Here is a 26,105-nt window from a genome sequence, read left to right as displayed (position 1 = left end):
TGGCTGTAGTTTCGTACATGTATGTTATGTGGTACCCAATGGACAGTAAGGTTTATACCACATGCACTCTGAGCAGTTCTGGGAGGCAGGTAGCAGGAAGGATGTGGGAAAAGTGTAGATGCTTCGATGGCAAAAGTTCAATAAGGGGAGTAGGCATAACCCTGGTTATTAGAGACCAGTAAGTCTTACTTCAGTGGGGGGCAAATATTGGAGAGGATTCTTCAAGACAGGATCAAGCTGCATCCATAGAGGGGGATAAACAGTTGATGTTTCGGACTGAGACCCTTCATCAGGAATGTTTATTCATTCCTATAGATGCTGCCTGACCTGCTGCATTCCTGCAGCACTGTGTGTGTGTGTTGCTCTGGATGTCCAGCGACTGCTTGTGTAAACTCTTGTGTTTACCTTGCTGCTTCACGCTCGTTGTCTGTTGGGTTACGTCTACTGTTTCGCTTTCTCTGTGGAGAGAGGCACACAAAGGGTTAACGGGTTAAGATTGAGCCTCCAGTCCATAAGAATGTTGCTCGTAATTGCAAGCTATAAGACCATGAAACATACAGTGCGAGCAGAATCAGGCCATTCAGCCCATCAAGTCTGTTCTGCCATTCTATCATTAACCCTCTCAATTCAGTTCTTCTGACTTCTCCCTGGAACCATTGACACCCTTACTAACCAAGAACCTATCAAGCTCTGCTTTAAATATACCCAGTGACATGGCCTCCACAGGCACCAGTGACCTACCTTCTGTGTCTGGACGATGAGGCACGTGAGAATCACAGTGATCGTCGCAGTGCAAGCAACGGTGGTCAGAATCACAGGAAAATGGTCCATTAATGTGGCACAGTTGATACAACCTCCCTTGATATGATTGAGATCGCTTAGTGGCTGATCTGTAAGGAAAGCAATATTTCTCTGTCAACACATTGCAGTGATACATGGATTCACGTGCATTAAAGTGAAGGGTGATTCCCTCTGGTAAAGTCTGAAGAAGTGCTGCGGGTTTACTGCTCTGGGAGATGGGTGGCCTGTAGCTCCCAAAGTGGCCACCGAGTGTAAATCACCATAGACTGAGGTCTGTTTTCTTGCAGGCTTTCACAGCAGATGGAAAGAAACACAACGGAATCAATGAGAAGCTACGCACTGAGAAAGACGGACAAACAAGTGATATGCAAAGGCAACAGATTGTGCAAATACAAAAACTAACTAATAATACATAAATAATATCGAGAACATGAATTGTAGAGTTCTTGAAAGTGAGCCCATAGGTTGTGGAATCAGTTCAGTGTTGGGGTGAGTGAAGTTATCCACGCAGGTTTAGGTGTCTGATGGTACTGCTTTAGGGGAGAGGTGATCTACAAGAGATCTTCAAGCTCATGTTGACATTCACAAGGGCGGCACGTGGAAAGGTCTGAGATCAGAGCTACGATATGAAAACGTCACAGATAAATCCCACTGAAGATTCAGGAGAAATTGTCCAGCATGGTAGCAGAGCAGATCGCGTAATGCTAATACAGTGGTAGCAACCCAAGTTCGGTTCTGCCACCATCTGTAAGGAGTTTGCACGTTCTCCCCATGACTCTGAGTGCTTCAGTTTCCTCCACAGTCCAAGGGTGTACAGGTTGGTAGGTTAACTGGTCACCTGGTGTAACTGCATGATGTCTCATTGGGCCAGAAGGGCCTGTTACCATGCTGTATCTCTAACTAAAATAAAAACAAAGAAGCTATTTTACCAGATAATTGCTGTAACTTGGGACTTGTTCCCACCAGGGTGTAGCTGAGATGATCTGCAGCACAGTGAAAAAGTTAATAGATGAGGAACTGTGGAAGGGGCACCTGGAATTTAAGAATGTTCATGGCATTTTTTTTGAGTTAAGTGGCCTGATTCTGAGTTGTAAATGATTACAATGGTAGGCTTTATAGTCCAATGGGAAGGCCAGTTTGGTCCATTCCGCCTCTGTCTGCAAGGAGTTTGTACGCTCTTCCCATGACGATGTGGGTTTCCTCCGGGTGCTCTGGCTTCCTCCCACAGTCCAAGGACGCATGGTTGGGCTCTGTAAGTTGTGGGCATGCTCTGTCGGCTCAGGAAGCACGGTGACATTTGCGGGCTGCCTCAAGCACACCTCGAACTCTGTGGGTCATTGACACAAAATGACACTGTATGTTCTGACATACAAGTGACAAAGAAAGATAATCTTTAATAACTTTATCTTTCTCCTGCCACTCTAACTCCCCTGGCATTGATTTTAGTTACTGAATTCCTCACAAGTCCGTGCAGGCTCGTTGGGCTGTAAGGACCTCTTACCGTGCTGTAAGGATCAGTTACCGTGTTGTAAGGATCAGTTACTGTGCTGTAAGGACCTGTTACCGTGTTGTAAGAGCCTGATGCAGCGGAGTTCATGGCACCATGGGTGGCTCTGCGGCACAGGAGGGAAGGAAAAGGAGTGGGAGAGCTATAGTGATAGGGGATTCGATTGTAAGGGGAATAGATAGGCGTTTCTGTGGCCACAAACGAGACTCCAGGATGGTATGTTGCCTCCCTGGTGCAAGGGTCAAGGATGTCTCTGAGCGGCTGCAGGACATTCTGGAGTGGGAGGGTGAACAGCCAGTGGTCGTGGTGCACATAGGTACCAACCATATAGGTAAAAAACGGGATGAGGTCCTACAAGGTGAATTTAGGGAGTTAGGAGATAAACTAAAAAGTAGGACCACAAAGGTAATAATCTCTGGATTACTACCAGTGCCACGTGCTAGTCAGAGTAGAAATAGGAGGATATTTCAGATGAATACGTGGCTTGAAAAATGGTGCAAGGGGGAGGGATTCAAATTTCTGGGGCACTGGAACCAGTTCTGGGGGAGGTGGGACCGGTCTAAACAGGACGGTCTGCACCTGGGCTGGACTGGAACCAATGTCCTGGGGGGAGCGTTTGCTACTGCTGTTCAGGAGGATTTAAACTAATGTGGCAGGGGGATGGGAACAAGTGCAGAGAGACAGCGGGATGTAAAATGAGGGTAGAAGCAAAAAGTAGTAAGGTGAAAAGTAAAAGTGTCAGGCAGGCAAATCCAGGGCAAAAATCAAAAAGGACCACTCTTCAACATAATTGTATAAGGGCTAAGAGTGTTGTAAAAACAAGCCTGAAAGCTTTGTGTGTCAATGCAAGGAGCATTCGTAACAATGTGGATGAATTGAATGTGCAGATAGTTATTAATGAATATGATATAGTTGGGATCACAGAGACATGACTCCAGGGTGACCAAGGATGGGAGCTCAACATCCAGGAATATTCAATATTCAGGAGGGATAGACAGGAAAGAAAAGGAGGTGGGTAGCATTGCTGGTTAGAGAGGAGATTAATGCAATAGAAAGGAAGGACATTAGCCTGGAGGATGTGGAATCGATATGGGTAGAGCTGCATAACACTAAGGGGCAGAAAACGCTGGTGGGAGTTGTGTACAGGCCACCTAACAGTGGTAGTGAGGTTGGGGATGGCATTAAACAGGAAATTAGAATGCATGCAATAAAGGAACAGTAGTTATAATGGGTGACTTCAATCTACATATAGATTGGGTGAACCAAATTGGTAAGGGTGCTGAGGAAGAGGATTTCTTGGAATGTATGCGGGATGGTTTTCTGAACCAACATGTCGAGGAACCAACTAGAGAGCAGGCCATTCTAGACTGTGGATAAATGTGAGGTTATCCACTTTGGTTGCAAGAACAGGAAAACAGATTATTATCTGAATGGTGGCCAATTAGGAAAAGGGGAGGTGCAACGAGACCTGGGTGTCATTGTACACCAGTCATTGAAAGTGGGCATGCAGGTACAGCAGGTGGTGAAAAAGGCAAATGGTATGTTGGCATTCATAGCTAGAGGATTTCGAGCACAGGAGCAGGGAGGTTCTACTGCAGTTGTACAAGGCCTTGGTGAGACTGCAGCTGGAGTATTGTGTGCAGTTTTGGTCCCCTAATATGAGGAAAAACATTCTTCCCAAAGGTGAGTACAAAGAAGGTTCACCAGATTGATTCCTGGGATGGCAGGACTTTCATATGAAGAAAGATTGGATCGTCTAGGCTTATACTCGCTGGAATTTAGAAGATTGAGGGGGGATCTTATTGAAACGTATAAAATTCTAAAGGGATTGGACAGGCTAGATGCAGGAAGATTGTTTCCGATGTTGGGGGAGTCCAGAATGAGGGGTCACAGTTTAAGGATAAAGGGGAAGCCTTTTAGGAACGATATGAGGAAAAACTTCTTCACACAGAGAGTGGTGAATCTGTGGAATTCTCTGCCACAGGAAACAGTTGAGGCCGGTTCATTGGCTATATTTAAGATGGAGTTTGATTTGGTCCTTGTGGCTAAAGGGATCAGGGGGTATGGAGAGAAAGCAGGTACAGGGTTCTGAGTTGGATGATCAGCCATGATCATACTGAATGGCGGTGCAGGCTCGAAGGGCCAAATGGCCTACTCCTGCACCTATTTTCTATGTTTCTATGTACCAACGCAATTAACTTCAATCACACAACTCTGAACTGATTCTACAATTTACAGACACTCTCAGGTACTCTTTACATCTCATGTTCTCACTTCTGTGTTACTTGCACAGTTTGTCTTCTTTTGCACGAGTTATTGTCAGTTTTTGTTTGAGCCTACTTTGCACTTTTCCGGATTGAACCCTATCTGCCTCTCCTCCATTGATTGGCCAGATATTCCATCGTGAGCGAGCAGAAAGTCTGACAGAGGTCCACCCACTCAGCCGGGCGTTAATCTTCCACGCCTGAAGTACCGACTCTTGCACTTTGCATTGCAGAAGAGTTCCCTTTCCTCTTGCCACTCAGGCAGGCTGGGATCTGATCCAAGTTTTACTAAACTCAAAGGAGTTGCTGAATGCAAAGTGTTGTGATGTGGTCAGAACAGGCTAAATTAACAATTTTAAGGTGGAATGGAGGAGAGCATTTCAGACTGCCTGTTCCCACTGGGAGCTTCATCCTTAACGTCTGAAACTGAAGAAGGAAGTGTTCTGCCTGTAATTCCTTTAACTGTTACCACTCTAATATTGACCTTATTGAGTGTTGTAAAAACAAGCCTGAAGGGTTTGTGTGTCAATGCAAGGAGCATTCGTAATAAGGTGGATGAATTGAATGTGCAGATAGTTATTAATGAATATGATATAGTTGGGATCACAGAGACATGACTCCAGGGTGACCAAGGATGGGAGCTCAACATCCAGGGATATTCAATATTCAGGAGGGATAGACAGGAAAGAAAAGGAGGTGGGTAGCATTGCTGGTTAGAGAGGAGATTAACACAATAGAAAGGAAGGACATTAGCCTGGAGGATGTGGAATCGATATGGGTAGAGCTGCATAACTCTAAGGGGCAGAAAATGCTGGTGGGAGTTGTGTACAGGCCACCTAACAGTGGTAGTGAGGTTGGGGATGGCATTAAACAGGATATTAGAATGAGTGCAATAAAGGAACAGTAGTTATAATGGGTGACTTCAATCTACATATAGATTGGGTGAACCAAATTGGTAAGGGTGCTGAGGAAGAGGATTTCTTAGAATGTATGCGGGATGGTTTTCTGAACCAACATGTCGAGGAACCAACTAGAGAGCAGGCCATTCTAGATTGGGTATTGAGCAATGAGGAAGGGTTAGTTAGCAATCTTGTCGTGCGAGGCCCCTTGGGTAAGAGTGACTATAATATGGTGGAATTCTTCATTAAGATGGAGAGTGACATAGTTAATTCAGAAGCAAAGGTTCTGAACTTAAAGAAGGGTAACTTTGAAGGTATGAGATGTGAATTAGCTAAGATAGACTGGCAAATGATACTTAAAGGGTTGACGGTGGATATGCAATGGCAAGCATTTAAAGATCGCATGGATGAACTACAACAATTGTTCATCCCAGTTTGGCTAAAGAATAAACCAGGGAAGGTAGTGCACCCGTGGCTGACAAGGGAAATTAGGGATAGTATCAAGTCCAAAGAAAAAACATACAAATTAGCCAAAAAAAGCGGCACACCTGAGGACTGGGAGAAATTCAGAGACCAGCAGAGGAGGACAAAGGGCTTAATTAGGAAAGGGGAAAAAAATTATGAGAGAAAGCTGGCAGGGAACATAAAAACTCATTGTAAAAGCTTTTATAGATATATGAAAAGAAAAAGATTGGTCAAGACAAATGTAGGTCTCTTACAGTCAGAAACAGGTGAACTGATCATGGGGAACAAGGACATGGAAGACCAATTGAATAACTACTTTGGTTCTGTCTTCACTACGGAGGACATAAATAATCTTCCGCAAAAAATTAAGGGACCGAGGGTCTAGTGAGATGGAGGAACTGAGGGAAATACATGTTGGTAGGGAAGTGGTGTTAGGTAAATTGAAGGGATTAAAGGCAGATAAATCCCCAGGGCCAGATGTCTGCATCCCAGAGTGCTTAAGGAAATAGCCCAAGAAAAAGTGGATGCATTAGTGATAATTTTTCAAAACTCCTTAGATTCTGGATTAGTTCCTGAGGATTGGAGGGTGGCTAATGTAACCCCACTTTTTAAAAAAGGAGGGAGAGAAAAACCGGGGAATTATAGACTGGTTAGCCTGACATCTGTGGTGGGGAAAATGCTAGAGTCAGTTATCAAAGATGAGATAACATCACATTTTGAAAGAGGTGAAATCATCGGACAAAGACAGCATGGATTTGTGAAAGGAAAATCATGTCTGACAAATCTTACAGAATTTTTTGAAGATGTAACTAGTAGAGTGGATAGGGGAGAGCCAGTGGATGTGGTATATTTAGATTTTCAAAGGACTTTTGACAAGGTCCCACACAGGAGATTCGTGTGCAAACTTAAAGCACACAGTATTGAGGGTATGGTATTGATGTGGATAGAGAATTGGTTGGCAGACAGGAAGCAAAGAGTGGGAGTAAACGGGACCTTTTCAGAATGGCAGGCAGTGACTAGTGGGGTACCGCAAGGCTCAGTGCTGGGACCTCAGTTGTTTACAATATATATTAATGATTTAGACGAGGGAATTAAATGCAGCATCTCCAAGTTTGCGGATGACACGAAGCTGGGCGGCAGTGTTAGCTGTGAGGAGGATGCTAAAAGGATGTTGGGTGACATGGATAGGCTAGGTGAGTGGGCAAATTCATGGCAGATGCAATTTAATGTGGATAAATGTGAGGTTATCCACTTTGGTTGCAAGAACAGGAAAACAGATTATTATCTGAATGGTGGCCGATTAGGAAAAGGGGAGGTGCAACGAGACCTGGGTGTCATTGTACACCAGTCATTGAAAGTGGGCATGCAGGTACAGCAGGTGGTGAAAAAGGCAAATGGTATGTTGGCATTCATAGCTAGAGGATTTCGAGTACAGGAGCAGGGAGGTTCTACTGCAGTTATACAAGGCCTTGGTGAGACCGCACCTAGAGTATTGTGTGCAGTTTTGGTCCCCTAATCTGAGGAAAGACATTCTTGCCATAGACGGAGTACAAAGAAGGTTCACCAGATTGATTCCTGGGGTGGCAGGACTTTCATATGAAGAAAGACTGGATCGACTAGGCTTATACTCACTGGAATTTAGAAGATTGAGGGGGGATCTTATTGAAACATATAAAATTCTAAAGGGTTTGGACAGGCTAGATGCAGGAAGATTGTTTCCGATGTTGGGAAGTCCAGAACGAGGGGTCACAGTTTAAGGATAAAGGGGAAGCCTTTTAGGACCGAGATGAGGAAAAACTTCTTCACATAAGGAGTGGTGAATCTGTGGAATTCTCTGCCACAGGAAACAGTTGACGCCGGTTCATTGGCTATATTTAAGAGGAAGTTAGATATGGTCCTTGTGGCTAAAGGGATCGGGGGTATGGAGAGAAAGCAGGTACAGGGTTCAGAGTTGGATGATCAGTCATGATCATACTGAATGGCAGTGCAGGCTCGAAGGGCCGAATGGCCAACTCCTGCACCTATTTTCTATGTTTCTATTGCTTCTATGACCTATTTTAATGGCATTTGTTGGCAGTTGGAATGAGGGATCACAAAGTACTTGGCAGAAGTATAATTCTAAACTGTACTCTTTTATATTCTGTGGGCACCTTATCAGGTACACCTGTGGTTTGAGTATCTCCGAAACTGCTGATCTCCTGGAATTGTCACGTACAATTATCATGTACAGGTCTCCTGGAATTGTTCTCTAGAATTTAAAGAGAATGGTGCGAAAAAAACCCTCAAAACATCCAGTGAGTGGCAGCTATGTGGGTGAAAATACCTTGTTAATGAGAGAGGTCAGAGGAGAATTCCCAGATTGGTGGAAGCTGACAGGAAGGCGACAACTCAAATAACCATGCGTTACCTGGGCTGATAATTTTGGTCACCAAATTATAGGAAAGGTGTCAACAAAATAAAGAGAGTACAGAGATTTACTAGAATGTTACCTGGGTTTCAGCACCTAAGTTACAGAGAAAGGTTGAACAAGTTAGGTCTTTATTCTTTGGAGCGTAGAAGGTTGAGGGGGGACTTGATAGAGGTATTTAAAGTTATGAGGGGGATAGATAGAGTTGACGTTGATAGGCTTTTTCCATTGAGAGTAGGGGAGATTCAAACAACATTACATGAGTTGAGAGCTGAGGGGCAAAAGTTTAGGGGTAACATGAAGGGGAACTTCTTTACTCAAAGAGTGGTAGTTATGTGGAACAAGCTTCCAGTAGAAGTGGTAGAGGCAGGTTCGATTTTGTCATTTAAAGTAAAATTGGATAGGTATATGGACAGGAAAGGAATGGAGGGTTATGGGCTGAGTGCAGGTAGGTGGGACTAGGTGAGAGTGAGCTTTTGGCACAGACTAGTAGGGCCGGGATGGCCTGTTTCCGTGCTGTAATTGTTATATGGTTATATGGTTACAGCAGTGGAGAAGAGAATGTCTGAATGCACAACACATTACACCTTGAAGTGGATGGGCTACGGCAGCAGAAGACCAAGAACATACACACTTTATTAGGTAGAGGAGGTACCTAATAAGGTGGTCACTGAATGCAGATTCTAGATGTTCCAAGCATTCACCCATTGTACCTCCCTGTGTCCCAGCTCTGGGTCTCATATGCAGTTCAGTGGATGCGAGCTTGCCTCAAGGTTTGGAGTTCAAATCTCTGTCTGATGGTTTCAACCAAATACCTGGGCTGATGATTGAGTGCAATGTGGAGGGAACGATGCCTCACTGCAGGCCATTCATTACTCCTGCTTACCCATCCAACGTTCTGTTCAATGTTTACCCATCAAGACATCACCAAGAGATCAAATGCTGCTTGCGAGAACTTGCTGTGCACAAGTTCCCATCTTAATGAGGGAAGAGTGGTTTGTAGTACAGAGACATAGAGTCATTCAGCACGAATACAGGCCCTTCGGCCCATCTGCACCATGCTGACTAAGATGCCCGTCTAACCTAGTCCCATTTGCCCACATCCCTCTAAACCAGGTGTTCCAAACCTTTTTTTATTTCATGGATCAATACCATTAATCGAGGTGTCTGTGGATCCCAGGCTGGGAACCTCTGCTCTAAACCTTTCCTATCCATGTATCCATAATGTTGTACCTTATTGTTCACCTGCCCAGCATTGTCTCCAGAAACAGCTAGGAATGAAAGCGTTAACATATGAGGAGCATTGGATGGCTCTGGGCCTGTATTCACTAGAGTTTAAAAGAATGGGGAGGGGGGATCTCATTGAAACCTATTGAATATGGAAAGGCCAGATAGAGCGGATGTGGAGAAGGTGTTTCCTATAGTAGGAAAGTCCAGATTCAGAGGGCACAGCCTCAGAATAGAAGAATATCCCTTTAGAAAAAAGATGAGGAGGAATTTCTTTATCCAGAAGGTGTGGAATCTGTGGAAGCCAGAGAATCTGTGCTTTATAGAGTTGATTTATATTTACATTCATGGTTATTCTGTTTTATTATTGTGTTCTTCATGCTTATCACATTATTTTATGCTGCATCAGATTTGGAGAAACAACCATTTCACTCTCATTTTCAACTGTCTACTGAAGAAATAATCTTGAACCCCTCTAAGTTCATCACCTTCTAAAGCAAAACAACACACTTGATTGGCATCCCACAGGGCACCGTGGCTGCTAAGAGTGTGACCTACAAAATGTCGCTTGCCCACATTATTTTGACTTGTAGCCTCCAGACTTGCAACCTCCCCCAACAAGGACAGCAGGCTTATGGGACCGTCACCCTGTCCCACATGGTGCATGTTTCCTTCACCCTACATGTTAGTCGGGGTGCTTAAGATTAGGAGGTGTGTTTGGTTTTAAAGCATGTGAATTGGGTTAGGAAATATTGGCTAGGGTTAGCGGGGGTTTTGGCTAGAGGAGGTAGGGGTGTTGCTAAGATTTGGTGGGGTTTTTGGCTGGGATTGGTAGGGGCATTGGCTAGGATTGGTGAGATTGTTGACTGGGGTTGTTGGGGGTGTTGGCTGGGATTGGCTGGGGTAGACTGAGTGTGTTAGGGGCTGGTGGTAGTGTTGGCTAGGGTCGGTGCATCCCAAATGGCTCTCTCTTTCATCATCATCGGCTGGAACCCTTGGCACACTCTCCCCAACAGGTCTGAGGACATCTTCAGCAGAAGGACCACAGGACTTCAAAAAGAAAGCTCACTACCATGTTCCTGGGAGGGGCAACATCCCCCCTCCCTCCAAAAAAGAAAATAAATCCTTACTTTACAATTATCTTTTGAAATATGGCCAAATTATACTGTCTCTTGCTTAAAGTTCTGCATTATTTGAAGAGATCTGGCATAGCTCCCAGAATCTCTTCCACATAAAGATCCGTTGTATTCCACATACTAATGACATTGCTGAGGACATCATTTATCAGAAGTGTCTACAGATAGATAATAGAGGCAATTAACATCTCCATGCTCCTGATTTTCCTGATGTCTATAACCTTGTCTTGCACAGTAATCTTCCAAGGGCTCTGTCCCTGAATTGAATTGTTCCATCTTGGGCACTGTGCCTTCAACTGCGAGAACCCAAAGCTTTTGGAATCCTTCCCAGAGTTCTTCTCCCTCCCTCCCTCTCTCACTCATTTCTTCTGCCTCTCTCTCTCTCTTTCCCTTTCCCTCTCTTCTCTCCCACTTCCCCTCTCTATACCCATTTTTTCTCTCTCTTTTCTCTCAACCCCACTCTCTTTCTCTAACTCAATCTCACTCCCTCTCCCTACTCTGTCTCTTTTCTCTCTCTGTCTCTCAGATATTTAAATAATGAGCAGGATAGAGAAAGGAGATTTGGTTGATGTTGGTGCACTTGGATTTTCAAAAAGCCTTGACAAGATGCCACACGTGAATTTGCTTAATAAGCTATGAGCCCATGGTATTACAGGAAAGATGGATGAATCAGTGGCTGATTGGCAGGAGGCAAAGAGTGGGAATAAAGGGAGCCTGTTCTGGTTGGCTGCCAGTGACCAATGGTGTTCCACAGGGGTGTGTTGGGATCGATTCTTTCGATTTCGATGATGGAATCGATGGCTTTGCTGCAAAATTTGCAGGCGATATGAAGATGGGGGAGGGGCAGCTAGTTTTGAGGAAATAGAGAGGCTACAGAAGGACTTAGACAGATTGGGAGAATGGGCAAAGAAATGGCAAGATGGAATACAGTGTTGGGAAGTGTATGATCGTGCACTTCGGCAGAAGTGAAAGGGTTGACTATTTTCTAAATGAAGAGAAAATACAAAAATCTGGGGCACACGGGGACTTGGGAGTCCTTGTGCGGGATTCCCTAAAGGTTAACTTGCAGGTTGAATCTGTGGCGAGGAAGGCAAATGCAATGTTAGCACTCATTTCAAGAGGACTAGAATATAAAAGCAAGGATGTAATGTTGAGACTTTATAAAACACTGGTGAGGCCTCACTTGAACAGTTTTGGGCCCCTTATCTTAGAAAGGATGTGCTGAAACTGGAGAGGGTTCAAAAAGAGGTACATGAAAACGATTCCAGGATTAAATGGCTTGTCATATGAAGAGCGTTTGATGGCTCTGGGCCTGCATTCAGAGGCATTCAGAAGAATGAGGGTGACCTAACTGCAACCTATCGAATGGTGAAAGGCCTTGATAAAGTGGATGCGGAGAGGGTGTTTCCTATGATGGGAGAGTCTAAGAGCAGAGGACACAGCCTGGTTGTCATTATTTGAGGAGACAGATTTAGGTGTGAAGTCCTGTGATAAAGTGGATGCGGAGAGGGTGTTTCCTATGATGGGAGAGTCTAAGAGCAGAGGACACAGCCTGGTTGTCATTAGTTGAGGAGACAGATTTAGGTGTGAAGTCCTGTCGGTAGAACAGGATGATGACTGGTAGTGGATCAGTCTGTGTACTATAGAAATTCAATAGATCACATCCTTTAAATTATGGAGTCTTACAGCAAAGAGAACAGCCCTTTGGCAGGTGACCAGGTAGAGAACGGAGGGAAATGGATCATGAGCAGGAGAGGAATTTAGTTTTAATTGGCATTATGGCCTGTGGGCTGAAAGGCCTGTTCCTGCACTGTACTGTTCTATGATCTATGTAATACATCGATCCAGTGGTCTATTGGAGTTATTGACCAGGAATGTACACCAGAGTTCATACACTAGATCAGGGGTTCTTAACCTGGGATCCACAGGGGTCCGTAGATTGATCCCAAGGGGTCCATGAACTTCAACAGGAAAAAATTTACATCTTTATTTTCACTAAAAGTTAACATTTACTTCAATTAGGAATGTAGGCAACATAGCACAGTAGTATTAACAATACCTGTGACTTTGTTACCAATAGAAATCACAGATATTTTCATATCACATTAGAGATGTTACAAATATCTCAAAATATTGCTCACTACTTGTTTTTAATGCATTAATAATGCGTACATATATTACTATATGACAGATTTCTTTTAAAAAAAATTTTGAAAAGTGTTTCAATATAATGGGCTTCTTTTGTTACCAATTTTTGTGACAAGTGTGCGCCTTGCTTAAAGTAAAAATGAACGTAAATAAGTGATTATGTGGACTCTCTTATTCTTCTTCTAATTGTTTTTATGTTTTAGAGTTACAAAACAGAACACCTTCCGTGACCTGTGGCACCAGGGAAACCTTCCACCCAGGATGGAGGTGCGGTGAAGATAGGCAGTTGTGGTGGAAGCAGTAAAATGATGGAATTTGATGAATAATCCATCCTATCAACCCGAGGAGGAACTTCTTCACTCGGAGGGTGGTGCAAGTGCGGGACGAGCTGCCAGTGCAAGTAGTGGATGCGTGCTTGATTCAACATTTAAGAATATGTTGGACAACCACATGGATGGGAGGGTTATGGAGGACTGTGGTCCAACCGCGGGCTGATGGGACTAGGCAGAATAATAATTTTGGAATGGGTTAAACGGGCCAAATGGCCTCTTTCTACGCTACCTCGCTATTTCTCTCTTGCACTTTTTCTTGTAACTTATAGCAACGTTTATGCATTGCATTGCTGCCACAAAACAAACAGTACAACATAGAACGTGGAACAGTACAGCACAGCACAGGCCCTTAGGCCAACAATGTTGAGCTGACCTTATCAGCCGACTCCAGGACCAATCTAACCCTTCCCTTCCACATAGTTCTCCATTTGCCAGCATGCTACGCTGGTGCCGGAAGCCTACTGACACTTGCACAATGCTTGCTGAGTTGATTTGCTGCCAGCGACACATTTCAGCATACGTTTGAATGCACATGTGAAAACAGCACTGTTTCATCCTGATCTTTATTTTTCTTTCGTCCATGTACCTATCTCTTAAATGTCCCTAATGTTTCTGCCTCTACCACCACACCCTGCAGTGTGTTCTACGCGCCTAACACTCTCTTTGTAAAATAACCTATCTCTGACTTCTTGCCTATATTTTCCTCCAATAACGATAAAACGAAATTCATGGCACATGTCAGTGATACTAAACCTGATTCTGATTTTGAATGTGGCCTGGGCTAGTCAGCCAAATGCTGAACCTTCCTCGGAAGGGTTTATGCCAGAATCTAAGCAAAGACATGCAAAGCCTACATTCCAAGGAGATCAAATCCAGATTGAGTGACCTGGGGCCAACAGGCTACGGAGAAAAAGTGTGGTAGAGAAAGTGAACCCAGTATTCTAGGTGAGTAAGATGCTGTCGCATCAAAGGAGATACCTTCTAAAGCATTCAGATACTGAAAATATTTCTTTGAAAGTCAGTGATTTGCTGTGCTAGCGGATTGAATGTTGCCCGCAATGTGAAACCATGTGCCCAGCTGACTCAAAGTCAAGTCAACCAGTCATTGCATGGCGGTAACGCACACACAAATTCTGGAAGAGCTGTGCAGATCAGGCAGCATCTATGGTGGGAAATAAACAGTCAAGTTTTCAGACCGAGACACTTCAGCGGGACTGCAAGAGAAGGAGAAAGAATCCAGAATAAGGTTTGGAAAGTTACCAGGTGAGGGGAAAGGTGGGTGGGTGGGTGGGTGGGGAGGGGGAATGATGTTGGAAGCTGGGATGTGATAGATGGTGGAGGTAAAGGGCTGAAGGAGGAATCTGGTAGGAGAGGAGAGTGCACCATCAGAGAAAGGGAAGGAGGAAGGGCACTAGAGGGAGCTGATTCAGCTACTCTGAAGTCACGGCAACTAGATCTCAGAAGACACAAGGGATGAATTTCCAGGGGCCAAGCCTGGGCTGCAACTTGGTTAATGTATAATTCAAATAAGGTGGGGGGGGAGGGAAAGGGGCACGAGCAGGTGAGGCCAGGTGAGGGGGAAGCCCGCTGGGTTCTTGCAGGCTGTTGTCAAGAAGTTACCAGTCAAGGGATGTCTGTCACAGGACCAGCTCCAGAGGCCACGCAAAACAGCAGGCTAGAAAAAGCACTGAGGGTGTGCTGCTTAAGAAGGAAGAACAGCCCAAGTCCCGGATGCTGCTGGGACAATATTTTAGTAATTTTACAGCAATGGGAATATTTGCTGTCTTCCACAAGAACCAGTTCACAGGAGGATTCTTGCCTCTATCTGGGCAGAAAGAGATAGCAGGGTTACTTGTGTTTCAAGGTGGTGAATGTGCCCTTGGCACAAATCTATAGATTGGGTGGAAGTAGTAACGCATACAAAAGGATGGAGAGAGGTCATACGGCATTAATAGAAAGCAATAAAGAGTCGATGTTTCGGGCCAAGACCCATCATTGAGACTCAAAATGGAGTCCTAAAGAATCACAGGATTAAGCAGTGAGACTGTTCATTTGTATTTGGCATATCATGTACAGTACCATGAGACTTAGGAGTCATTTGGCCCATTGAGTCTGCTCCACCTTTCAACCATGGCTCATCTATTTTCTCTATCAACCCCATTCTCCTGCCGTCTACCTGTAGACTTTGACATCCTTGCTAATCAAGAACCAATCAACCAAGATCAGGATTCAAATATATTTATCATGAGTACATCAAACCATACAATGAAATGTGTCTTTGACGTTAATAAGCAACACACCCAAGGGTGTGGTGGAATTAGCCACACATCCCTGCGCCAACATAGCATGCCCACGAGGCTTGACAGAACAACATAGGAATACAGGAAAAGATAATGTTGTGCGCATCCTGTAGAAGAATTATGTATCCATAAGAATTTTGTTATTTTCACAGTATAGTACAAAAGTCTTACACACATATATTGTATATAGTTAGGGAGACTGAGACTTTTGCACAGCACTGTAGTAATTTTATGTATCATACTGTACTGCTGTCACTAAAAGAAACAAATTTCATGACATGTGTGATGATGATAAACTTGATTCTGATTTGGGTCTCTATTGTGGACTGAGAGAGGGAAGGGGGCAGGGAGAGGGAAGGGGGCAGGGAGAGGGGAATCACGGTTGGGGAAAGGGGAAGGGAGAGGGGAGGGAGCAGGAAGCACCAGAGAGACATTGTGTAATGATCAATAAACCAATTGTTTGGAATCAAGTGACCTTTCCTGATGTCTCAGGACTGGGTGTATCTGCACCTGCGCCATTCCCTGCCCCAGCACACCTTCTCTGCCACGTGTCCCACACCCCTCCCGCGGTGCCCCATCCTCACCCTTCCCAACATCCTTTGCATCTGCCAGATTTACAAGCTCGCTCTCCGCTCCACGTTGACAAATACAGTCCTATGCAAACATTTTGGGACCCATAACTACATACATGTGCCTAAGACTTTTGCACAGTACTCTATATCAACTGAGTGGCCTAAATCAAACACAGATTGAGTTGGAAGTCAGACTGCATTCCACTGTGGAGCCCTGCCAAAAACTCCAACCACTTAATTGGTAATACCACAATAGGCATTTGACCTACTGATGTCAAGCCATCCTCTGAGGCCAGACACCCACAAGAGAGAATGAAAACAATCAAGGCAGAATTTTGAGCATTAATGTCACACAAGGAGATAAGTTTGTAACTTCAAGCAGCAAAGGGGAAACATCTGGATTCTAAAGCAATTTAGTGTGTCAGTCAGGACACCAAACTGAGATGGAGAGCCCTAAGAAGAAGTCAATGCTGTAGCCACTGAGTGCAAGACTTCTAATAATTTTTTGAAGTTTTTATTTATTGATTGAGATACAGTGCAGCTCAGGCCCTTCTGGCCCTTCATGCCATGCTGCACAGCAACCCCCAACATAACTGTAACCTCATCAAGGTCGCTTTACAATGACCAATCAATGTATCAACTGGCATTTCTTTGGATTGTGGCAGGAAACCAGACGGTCATGAGGAGAATGTACAAACTCCTTACAGACAGTGGCGGGAATTGAACCCGGGTCACTGGTACTATAAAGCATAATGCTAACCATTACGCTACTGTGCCACCCATAATTTAGCAACTACAGCTTGGTACTACAGTTGTCCAATACCCATTCATTAGGTACACCTGTACACCTGCTCATTAATGCAAATATCAGACAATCATGTGGCAGTAACTCAATGCATAAAAGCATGCAGACATGGTTGGGAGGTTCAGTTGTTATTCAAGCCAAACATCAGAATGGGGAAGAAATATGATCTAAGTGACTTTGACCATGGAATGATTGTTGGTGTCAGATGGGGTGGTTTGAGTATCTCAGCAACTGCTGTTTGCTTGGGGTTTTCATGTACAACAGTCTCTAGAGTTTACAGAGAATGGTACAAGAAACAAAACAACATATAGGGAGCGGTAGTGCTGTGGGCGAAAATGCCTTATTACTGAGAGAGGTCAGAGGAGAATGGCCAGGCTACCTTAAGCTAACAGGAAGGTGACCGTAACTCAAATAACCACACATTACGACAGTGGTGTGCAGAACAGAATCTCTTAAAGTACAACACGTTGAAACTTGAAGTGAATAGGCTACACAAACGTACACTCAGTGGCCACTTAATTAGGTGCAGGAGGTATTGAATAGAGTGATCACTACAGTAGATTCCGGTTAATTGGGACACATCGCGATCAGTACATTTTGGCCCAATAAAGCAGCTGCCCCAATTAGCCAGTTTCATGGAAATCGTTAAAAAGGTATACAAAAGACAAACTACTGTTTAACTGAGTAACAAATTATGTACTTAAATGAAATATGGAACAAATATGGAACCTTCATAGATGATTTTGACAACTACTGTACATGCTCCAAATCTTAATTTTCATTGTAGCATTCAAATTGATCATTGACATATTCAAATTCTTCATAGTTCCTAACTTGTTGAAGCAGTGAAATAAGTTCATTTTCACTCCTGGCCATTTCTGGCATCTCCAAGCCTGAATGCTTGAAAGTGCAGTTCTAAATTGTCTTACTGCTTACTTCTTGCCCACTATCAGAGACAAAAATCTCTGCTCTTTAAACACAAACGCACACAACTGACGAGCACAGTCAACGTTTTGGGCCGAGACCCTTCAGCAGTACTTTTTCCATAGATGCTACCTGGCCTGCTGAGTTCCTCCAGCATATTGTTTGTGTTGCTTGGATTTCCAGCACCTGCAGATTTTCTCAGTCCTGCTGAAGGCAGCATCCATTATCAAGGGCCCCCACCATTCAGGACATGGCCTCTTTTCATTACTATCATCGGGGAGGAGCTATAGGAGCCCAAAGACCCACACTCAATGTTTTAGGAACGGCATCTTCCCCTCCTCCATCAGATTTCTAACAGTCCATGAACCCATAAGCATCACCTCACTCTTTTGCTCTTCACCTGCACTGCCTTTTTCACACAGGTGGCTCCCAGGGCTGCGTCCTAAGCCCCCTCCTTTACTCTCTACGTACCCATGACTGTGTCACCACCAATCTGCCAATTAAATTTGCTGACGACACTACACTGATTGGCCTAACCTCAAATAATAACGAGGCAGCCTACAGAGAAGAAGTCGTTACCCTGACACAGTGGTGTCAAGAAAACAACATCTCCCTCCAAGTCGCAGAAACAGAGGAGCTGGTTGTGAGGAATGGAGACAGGTTCATCCTGATTGACATCAATGGATCTGGGGTTGACAGGGTGAACAGCTTTAAGTTCCTCAGCATACACATCACCGAGGATTTCAAGTGTTCTGTACATACCGGCTGTGTGGTGAAAAAGGCAGAACAGCACCTCTTTCACCTCAGATGGTTGAAGAAGTTTGGTATGAATTCCCAAATCCTAAGAACTTTCTACAGGGGCACAATTGAGAGCATCCTGACTGGCTGCATCACTGCCTGGTATGGGAACTGTACTTCCCTCAATCGCAGGACTCTGCAGAGAGTGGTGTGGGCAGCCCAGCGCATCTGTAGATGCAAACTTCCCACTGTTCAGGACATTCACAGAGACAGGTGTGTAAAAAGGGCCTGAAGGATCATTGGGGACCTGAGTCACCCCAAACAATAACTGTTCCAGCTGCTACCATCCAGGAAATGGTACCACAGCATAAAAGCCGGGACCATCAGGCTTCTTCCACCAGGCCATCAGACTGAGTAACTCATGCTGATACAATTGTATTTCTATGTTATATTGACTGTCCTGTTGTACATATTATTTATTATAAGTTACTATAACTTGCACATTGCACATTTAGACGGAAATGTAACGTAAAGATTTCTACTCCTTGTGTATATGAAGGATGTAAGTAATAAAGCCTATTCAATTCAATTCAATATATTCTTATTGTAAATTTATATCAATTTTTATGTGTTACTCTGTACTGCTGCTACAAAACAACAAACTTCACCACACGTCAGAGAGAACAAACTCGATCCTGATTCTGATTCATACAACATAGAACATTACAGCAAGCACTTTAGCCTTCGATGTTGTGCTATCCTTTTAACCTACTCGAAGACTAACCTAACTCTTCCCTCCTGCATAACCCCCCATTTTTCTATCATTTAAGAGTTTCTTAAAAGTCCCTAATGAATCTTCCTGTAATACCACCCCTGGCAGTGCATTCCACGCACCCATATTTTTGACTGAGTGTCTGGCTTCTACCACATGGTTTTATCAGGCACTGGTGCACATTGAGAGTTGATTGCCTTCAGAAATAATGTTTTATGGTTGGCTTTTGCCAGAGTAAGGAGAATACTAAAGAGGCAGCACGCTCAATGTGAAATGCGCTAATAAGTCTTCTCACATTAAAGGCGTGACCTGCAGAAACTTTCTTCAATCATTGATGTCCTGATAACAATGTCATTGTGCAATGCTTCTGTGAAAGTCCTACTGAGTCATAATCATACAATGCTTAGAATTGCATTTGCTTTTCTTGAAATTCTGGCGTAGCAGACCCACTTTTCACTCAACACACACAAAATGCTGGAGGAGCCCAGCAGGTCAGGCAGCATCGATGGAGAGGAATAAAGGTTTCGGGCTGAGACTCTTCATCGGGACTGGAAAGGAAGGGGGCAGAAGCCAGAAGAAGAAGGTAAGGGGAAGGAAAGGAGCTCAAGCTGGCAGGTGATAGGTGAGACCAGGTGAGGGGGAAAGGTGGCTGGGGGAGGGTGGGGGAAGGGAAAAGCTGGGAGGAGATAGGTGGAAGCAGTAAAGGACTGAAGAAGTAGGAATCAGATTGGACCATGGCAGAAAGCGAAGGAGGAGGGAGGTAATTCAGCTCCACTTAAGTCATTACGACCAGATCTGAGAAGCAATGAGAGGTGAATCTCCAGAGACAAGTCTTTCAACATTGGCCGGGCTGCAACTCAGATAAGATATACTCCAAATAAATATTCCCTATCTATTTCTCTCACATCGTTTGAGGAAGCCAATGGACCCAGCCTCTACCAGATCCCTTCCTGTAACTTTCTTAGGTCAATTGCCCTCTCTTGCACATTTACCTCTGCCCTCCTTGGCCTTGAAGGGGACGAAAATGTGGGCAAAATGAAGCAGACACCAGGAAAGAGGTGTCCCGACCCACCACAATCTCCCAGACCCTGTTGGGGGTGGGGGGATTCATGCTTTAATCTCACTGAATTTACAGCAGAGAAACAGGACATTCTCCCCAACAGGTCACCAAGGGGATGGGTGATGACACAGCAAAGTGGATTCAGTTGCGATTTGATTGGATGGGCTGGTGGAGTAGACTGTATGATCAACTGGGTTACCTCTACAGCCACTGCCAATGTTAGACCCATAGCTGAACTATTGTACCTCCTAAAATGGAATAGCATTTAATGGCCTGGCATTGGGGCATCAGGACATGATGTCCTTGCCCACCACTAAAGGATTTGAGGATATTCTCACTTGTCACATCTTGATTCCTAGCCACAAAGGCAATGTCCCTTCAAATGCTCTTCCAGTGCGCGCCACAGTAGCCTAGAGGTTAGGACGATGCTGTTACGGCTCGGGTGCCTGGAATTCAGAGTTCGATCCTATTGTCCTCTACAAGGAGTCTGTACGCCCTCCCTGTGGAGCGCATGGGGTTTCACCCAGGCGCTCCTGTTTCCTCCCACGTTTCAAAGAGGTACCAGTTAGTAGGTTAATTGGTCCTTGTAAATTGTCCCGCGATGAGGTTAGGGTTAACTTGGGGTTGTCGGGGGTTGCACTGCTCGATGTGCAGGAAATGCCTAATCTGCACTGTATCACTAAATCAATAATTTATAAAGGCACCTCCTGTAACTCACAGAGTGACCACTGAGTGCATATTCAAGGTCATCTGCTGCTGTAGACCATCCACTTCAAAGCTCGGTGTGTTGTGTTCAGAGGTGCTCTTCTGCACACACTGTTGTAATGAGTTACGGTTGCTTTCCTGTCATCTTGAAGCAGTCTGGCCATTCTCCTCTGACCTCTCTCATTAACCAGGCATTTTCACCCACAGGACTGCTGCTCACTGGACTTTTGATTTGTCTTTCTTGCCATTCTCTGTATATTCTAGGGACTGTTGTGCATGAAAATCCCAGTCTGCCACCAAGAATCACTTCACGGTCAAAGCCACTTGGATCACATTTTTTCCCCATTCTGATCTTTGGTTTGAACAACAACTGAACCTCTTAACCACGACTGCATGCATTGATGCATTGAGTTGTTGCCACGTGATTGGCTGATTAGATATTTATATTAACGAGCAGGTGCACAGGTGTACATAATAAAGTGGCCATTGAGTGTACCTGTGTTCATCTTAATTCCTATAACCTTCTGATCCTTGCCTTCTGAGTCCCCAAAATTAACATTCGATGGCAGCTCGTTTTTGGAAACATTTTAGTGGGATAGGTGGTGATCTAAATCAAGGACATTAAGATCTAACTTGTCATACGCAGAGCTTGTACCTGCCCTGCACTTTTGCTGTAGCTGTTACATTTTATTCTGAATTCTGTTATTGCAATGGACTCTGTAATGAAATGATCTGTACAAGCAGTATGCAAAGGTTAGCTCTAGTCATAGAGTTATAAAACTCTACAGCAGAGAAACAGGCCTTTTGGACCATCTAGCCCATGCTGAACTAATATTCTTCCTAGTCCAATCGACTTGCACCTGAACCACAGTCCTCCATACCTGTCCCATCCCTGCACCAAAGGTCACTTCAGTGTTGAAATTGAACTTGCATCCATCACTTCCGCTGACAGCTCGTTCCACACTCACAACCCTCTGAGTGAAGAAGTTTCCCCTTAAATATTTCACCTTTCACACTTATCTCGTGACCTCTAGTTCTAGTTATATCCAACCTCAGTGGAAAAAGCCTTTCATTTAACTTGTCTATACCCCCATAATTTTGTATATGTCGAGAAGTCCCCTAATTCTTCTGTGCTCCAGGGAATAAATTCCTAACTTATTCAACCTTTCTCTATAACTCATGTCCTCATGTCCCATCAACTTCCCTGTAAATTTTCTCTGCACCCTTTCAATTTCACCTTTCACCCTTAACCCCTTAAGCTTCATTTGTCTCAAGTACATTGATACTTCAAAGCAAGCAAGACAAGCTTCCTCACTGTATCTTGGTACATGTGACATTTCTATTCTACCTCAGTATTTACGACTCTGTATAGATATGATCTGTATGAATGGTATGCAAGACAAGCTTTTCACTGTATCTTGGTATACGTGAAAATGAACCAGTTCCAATTCCGAGACGTGGGAGGTTGGGTGCAGAAAAATGCTGATGCCTGGTGGGAGAACAACTGGAAGGGGTTTACAGTGGGTTCAGTCTGTAACTGCAGCTCCGTCCTCGGGCTTGTGGTGGAGATTTATTAGCTGGCATAATGGAAATGCTCAAGTTGCCTGGCTTAACACACGCACATGTCCGCAGAGGCCTTGGGTCACTCTACATGTTCCCCTGTGCAGTGCTTTAGTAAATACTTACTGGCTGTGAGAGAGTGTCTCTTAGCACGGACCGGCCTACCCCGCTCCGGATGTGTGTGTTCACACCTGGGCACACAGGTTTTAGTTATCTGCTCCAGAGTGTATAAGGTAGAGTTGGAGACACGCCCTGGGTAGAAAAGGGTGGGGTGCTGTCAGTGTGTTACATGAAAGAAAGACGCCTAGCAAACTACGTGATTCGTTCCCTACACATCTACTGAAAGAGGCCATCTGGCTTAAATGGTCTATGCTGCCACTTCTAATGCCTCCATCCCAATTCTTCCAAATCCTTTTGTCCCTCAACGACATCTAACTGCCCTCTACCTGAGCCTCAGTTTGTTCCTGTTGAAGCCATTTCTAGGCTTCCCTGTTTAATCTCAGCAACCCTCCCCTGAGAACCCACCACCCAATCACTTCTAAGCTGGGACCAGGGCGATTTAATTTATTATTTAGAAATATAGCGCGAATGGGCCCTTCCGGCTCCTTGAGTCATGCTGTCCAACAGCCCACCCATTTAACTCTAGCCTAATCACAGGACAATTTACAATGACCAATTAACCTACTAGCCCGTATGTCTTTGGATTCTGGCTGGAAAGCAGAGCACCTGAAGGAAACCCACACGCACACTGGAAGGAATGTACAAACTTGCTTACAGAGGACACTGGAATTGAACTCTGAACTCCAATGACCTGAGCTGTAATACCATTCTGCTAATCTCTATGCTACCATGGCACCCCCATTTGGAAGCCCAAACATATAATTCCACAATTATTTTCTGTTAAAACTCTTCCCAGTGAACTGTGATGAAAATTTGACACCTTAATTGATTCAATCAGACCATATTATCAATCTCAGAACATCACTGCCCTCGTTTCACGATAGCAGAGCGGCTACCATAACAGCTTACAGCACCAGTGATGGGAGTTCGATTCCTGCCACTGTCTGTAAGGAGTTTGTACGCTCAGCCCGTGACCAAATGGTTTCCTCCGGTGCTCCACCTCCTCCCTCATCCCAAAGACATACAGGTTAGTAAAGCTGAATAAATTGTAGGCATGGTATGCTGGTGCCAAAAGTATAGCCGTACTTGTGGGCTGCCCCTAGCATATCCTTGGGCTATGTAGGTCGTTGACGCATTTCACTGTACATTTATAACGTAAGGTACCTGTGACAAATAGAGCTAATCTTTTTTCAAAAAAATCTTTAAGGAGGAGATCTTTCAACTCCTCAAAAATCTTTCTCCATTCAATTAATTTTACTTATGATTAATTGGCCCCTGTATGTTGAAATATACAATGAAAAGAGTCATTTGTATCAAACCAAATCAGCGAGGAATGTGCGGAGCGTGCAAGTGTTGCAACACCAACAAAAGGGTTGGTGCCCCAGAAGCATGGTGACACTTGTGGGATGCCCAGCACAACTCTCACTGACCTTGCTCATCTTCATCCCCCAATCCTTGCTACCTTTGCCTGGGTACTTTAAAGCACTGGTATATGAAGAAGATTATTCTCGGGGCCTTTGATAGTTAAGTTACTTGATAGACACGAGGTGACTCAAAACCTGAATTACTAGATTGTAAATTAATTTTTGCAGAGTTATTTTCACTTGGTTGCTTAGAGTGAGAACTGAGATTTGGTGAAATAATGCTACGCTTCCACTAAAGATTCCCTCAGGGCATTCCACCTATTGTCTTTCCAAACTGTTAACACTTCAATCTCCTTTTCTCTGACAGCTGGTAAGGGAGGAGTTCTCCCTCAGAATCTAACAGCTGCTGTGCTAACAAAACCCAGGCCTATCCAGCCAACTCCACTCAGTCAATGAGAGTGGACCCATGGACCAAACACACTCACTCAGAAACACCTTTATAAGGAGAGCTGGGGTTGGGGGTGTCGGTGGGTCACCAAACCTGCAGCCTTGCCATCCCCTGCTACGTGCTCTGGGTACCTCAATGCCCCATTGTAATGTGCATTGCCTCAATGCAATGATGTAATGAATTGACCTGACAAACAGTATACAAGACTAGTTTTCCACTGTACCTCAGTACCTGTGACAGTAATAAACCGATTTACCAATTTATCAGTTTCCTACTGGTTTGGGATTGAGCAATGTAGCTGATGAGAAAACCCAGCCAAAATAATGGCTTTTGTGGACATGATCTCCCAGCAGCCACCCATTTCAATTTGACTTGCCATTCTCACACCAACATATCTGTCCATGGACTCCTGTATTGCCAGGAAGAGGCCAAAGACAGGCTGGAGGAGCAACAACCCATATTCCTTCTGAGTAACATCCACCTTGATGGCATGGACATTGACCTCCCTCCATTTCTCCAGTTCCTCCGGCATTGTGTGTGTGTGTGTGTGTGTGTGTGTGTGTGTGTGTGTGTGTGTGTGTGTGTGTGTGTGTGTGTGTGTGTGTGTGTGTGTGTGTGTGTGTGTGTGTGTGTGTGTGTGTGTGTGTGTGTGTGTGTGTGTGTGTGTGTGTGTGTTTTTCAAGATTTCCAGCACCTGCAGAATCTCTTCTGCCTCTAACTTGCTAAATGCACTCCTAAACAAAGTAAATTGCTTTTGGTTTTAATCATGTCCGGGATCAGAGCTGACCAATGCTTAATTTGGTGTCATGGGATGTGGAACATGTTTGGTCGAATCATCTGAACATCTGTTTGTCAGAACCATTAGATCAATCATTTTGTGTCACTGATCGTCACACAAACCTCTGAACTTTGTGACCTCAGCACTGGCAGAGAGGCTACAGCCAACGGTAACTCACTTGTGAGTTTTCACTGGATTTACACTGTCATATTATGTTCAAGTTCTGGAGTTCATACCTTTAAAGGTGAGAGAGATGAGGAAAGTTTAAAGGAGATATGCGAAGAAATTTTTTTGAGACAGGGAGCAGTGGGTGACTGGAATGGGCTGACTAGATAGGTGGTAGAGGCAGATATGATAGTGATTTTTAAGAGGATGTTAGACACGTGGATGTGCAGGGATTAGAGAGATATGGGTCACATACTGTCATAAGTATTTAGTTTAATTCAGCACCGTGCTTGACACAGACACTGTGGGCTGAACGACCCGTTCTTTGGCAGAACAGCAGCACCCCAACTTCCTTAGAGGGCTAAGGAAATTTGTCACATCCATGTTGACCCTCACCAGTTTTTACAGATGCACCACAGAAATCATCCCATCAAGATGTATTGCAGATTGGTACAACAACTGCTCTGCACCATATGAAACAGCAGAGAGCAGTGGACAGAGCCTAGTCCATCAGGTCCACCAGTCTGCCCCCCACCGACTCCGTCTACACTTCCCACTGCACCAGTAAAGTCCCAGCATTATCGAAGATCCCACTGACCCAAGCCATT

At 44.5% G+C, this 26,105-nt stretch overlaps 1 protein-coding gene across 3 annotated transcripts in view; it reads right to left on the bottom strand.

The window, feature by feature from the left end:
• kitlga (kit ligand a) overlaps positions 1-26,105 on the bottom strand; it is a 137,271-nt gene that overhangs the window by 7,344 nt on the left and 103,822 nt on the right. For 2 of the 3 annotated variants that reach the window (XM_073058854.1, XM_073058856.1), the window contains 3 exons: positions 22,749-22,874; positions 742-890; positions 406-458 (listed from right to left, as the gene is read on the bottom strand). In XM_073058854.1, the coding sequence (XP_072914955.1) occupies positions 406-458; positions 742-890; positions 22,749-22,874 (328 nt within the window). The remainder of the gene's footprint in view (positions 1-405; positions 459-741; positions 891-22,748; positions 22,875-26,105) is intronic. The other variant, XM_073058855.1, reaches the window with a different exon arrangement.

This window comes from Hemitrygon akajei, chromosome 10 (genome assembly GCF_048418815.1).
Source record: "Hemitrygon akajei chromosome 10, sHemAka1.3, whole genome shotgun sequence".
NCBI lineage: Eukaryota > Metazoa > Chordata > Chondrichthyes > Myliobatiformes > Dasyatidae > Hemitrygon > Hemitrygon akajei.
The sequence above is the reverse complement of the archived record's forward strand: the minus strand, read 5'-3'. Positions and strand labels throughout refer to the sequence as shown.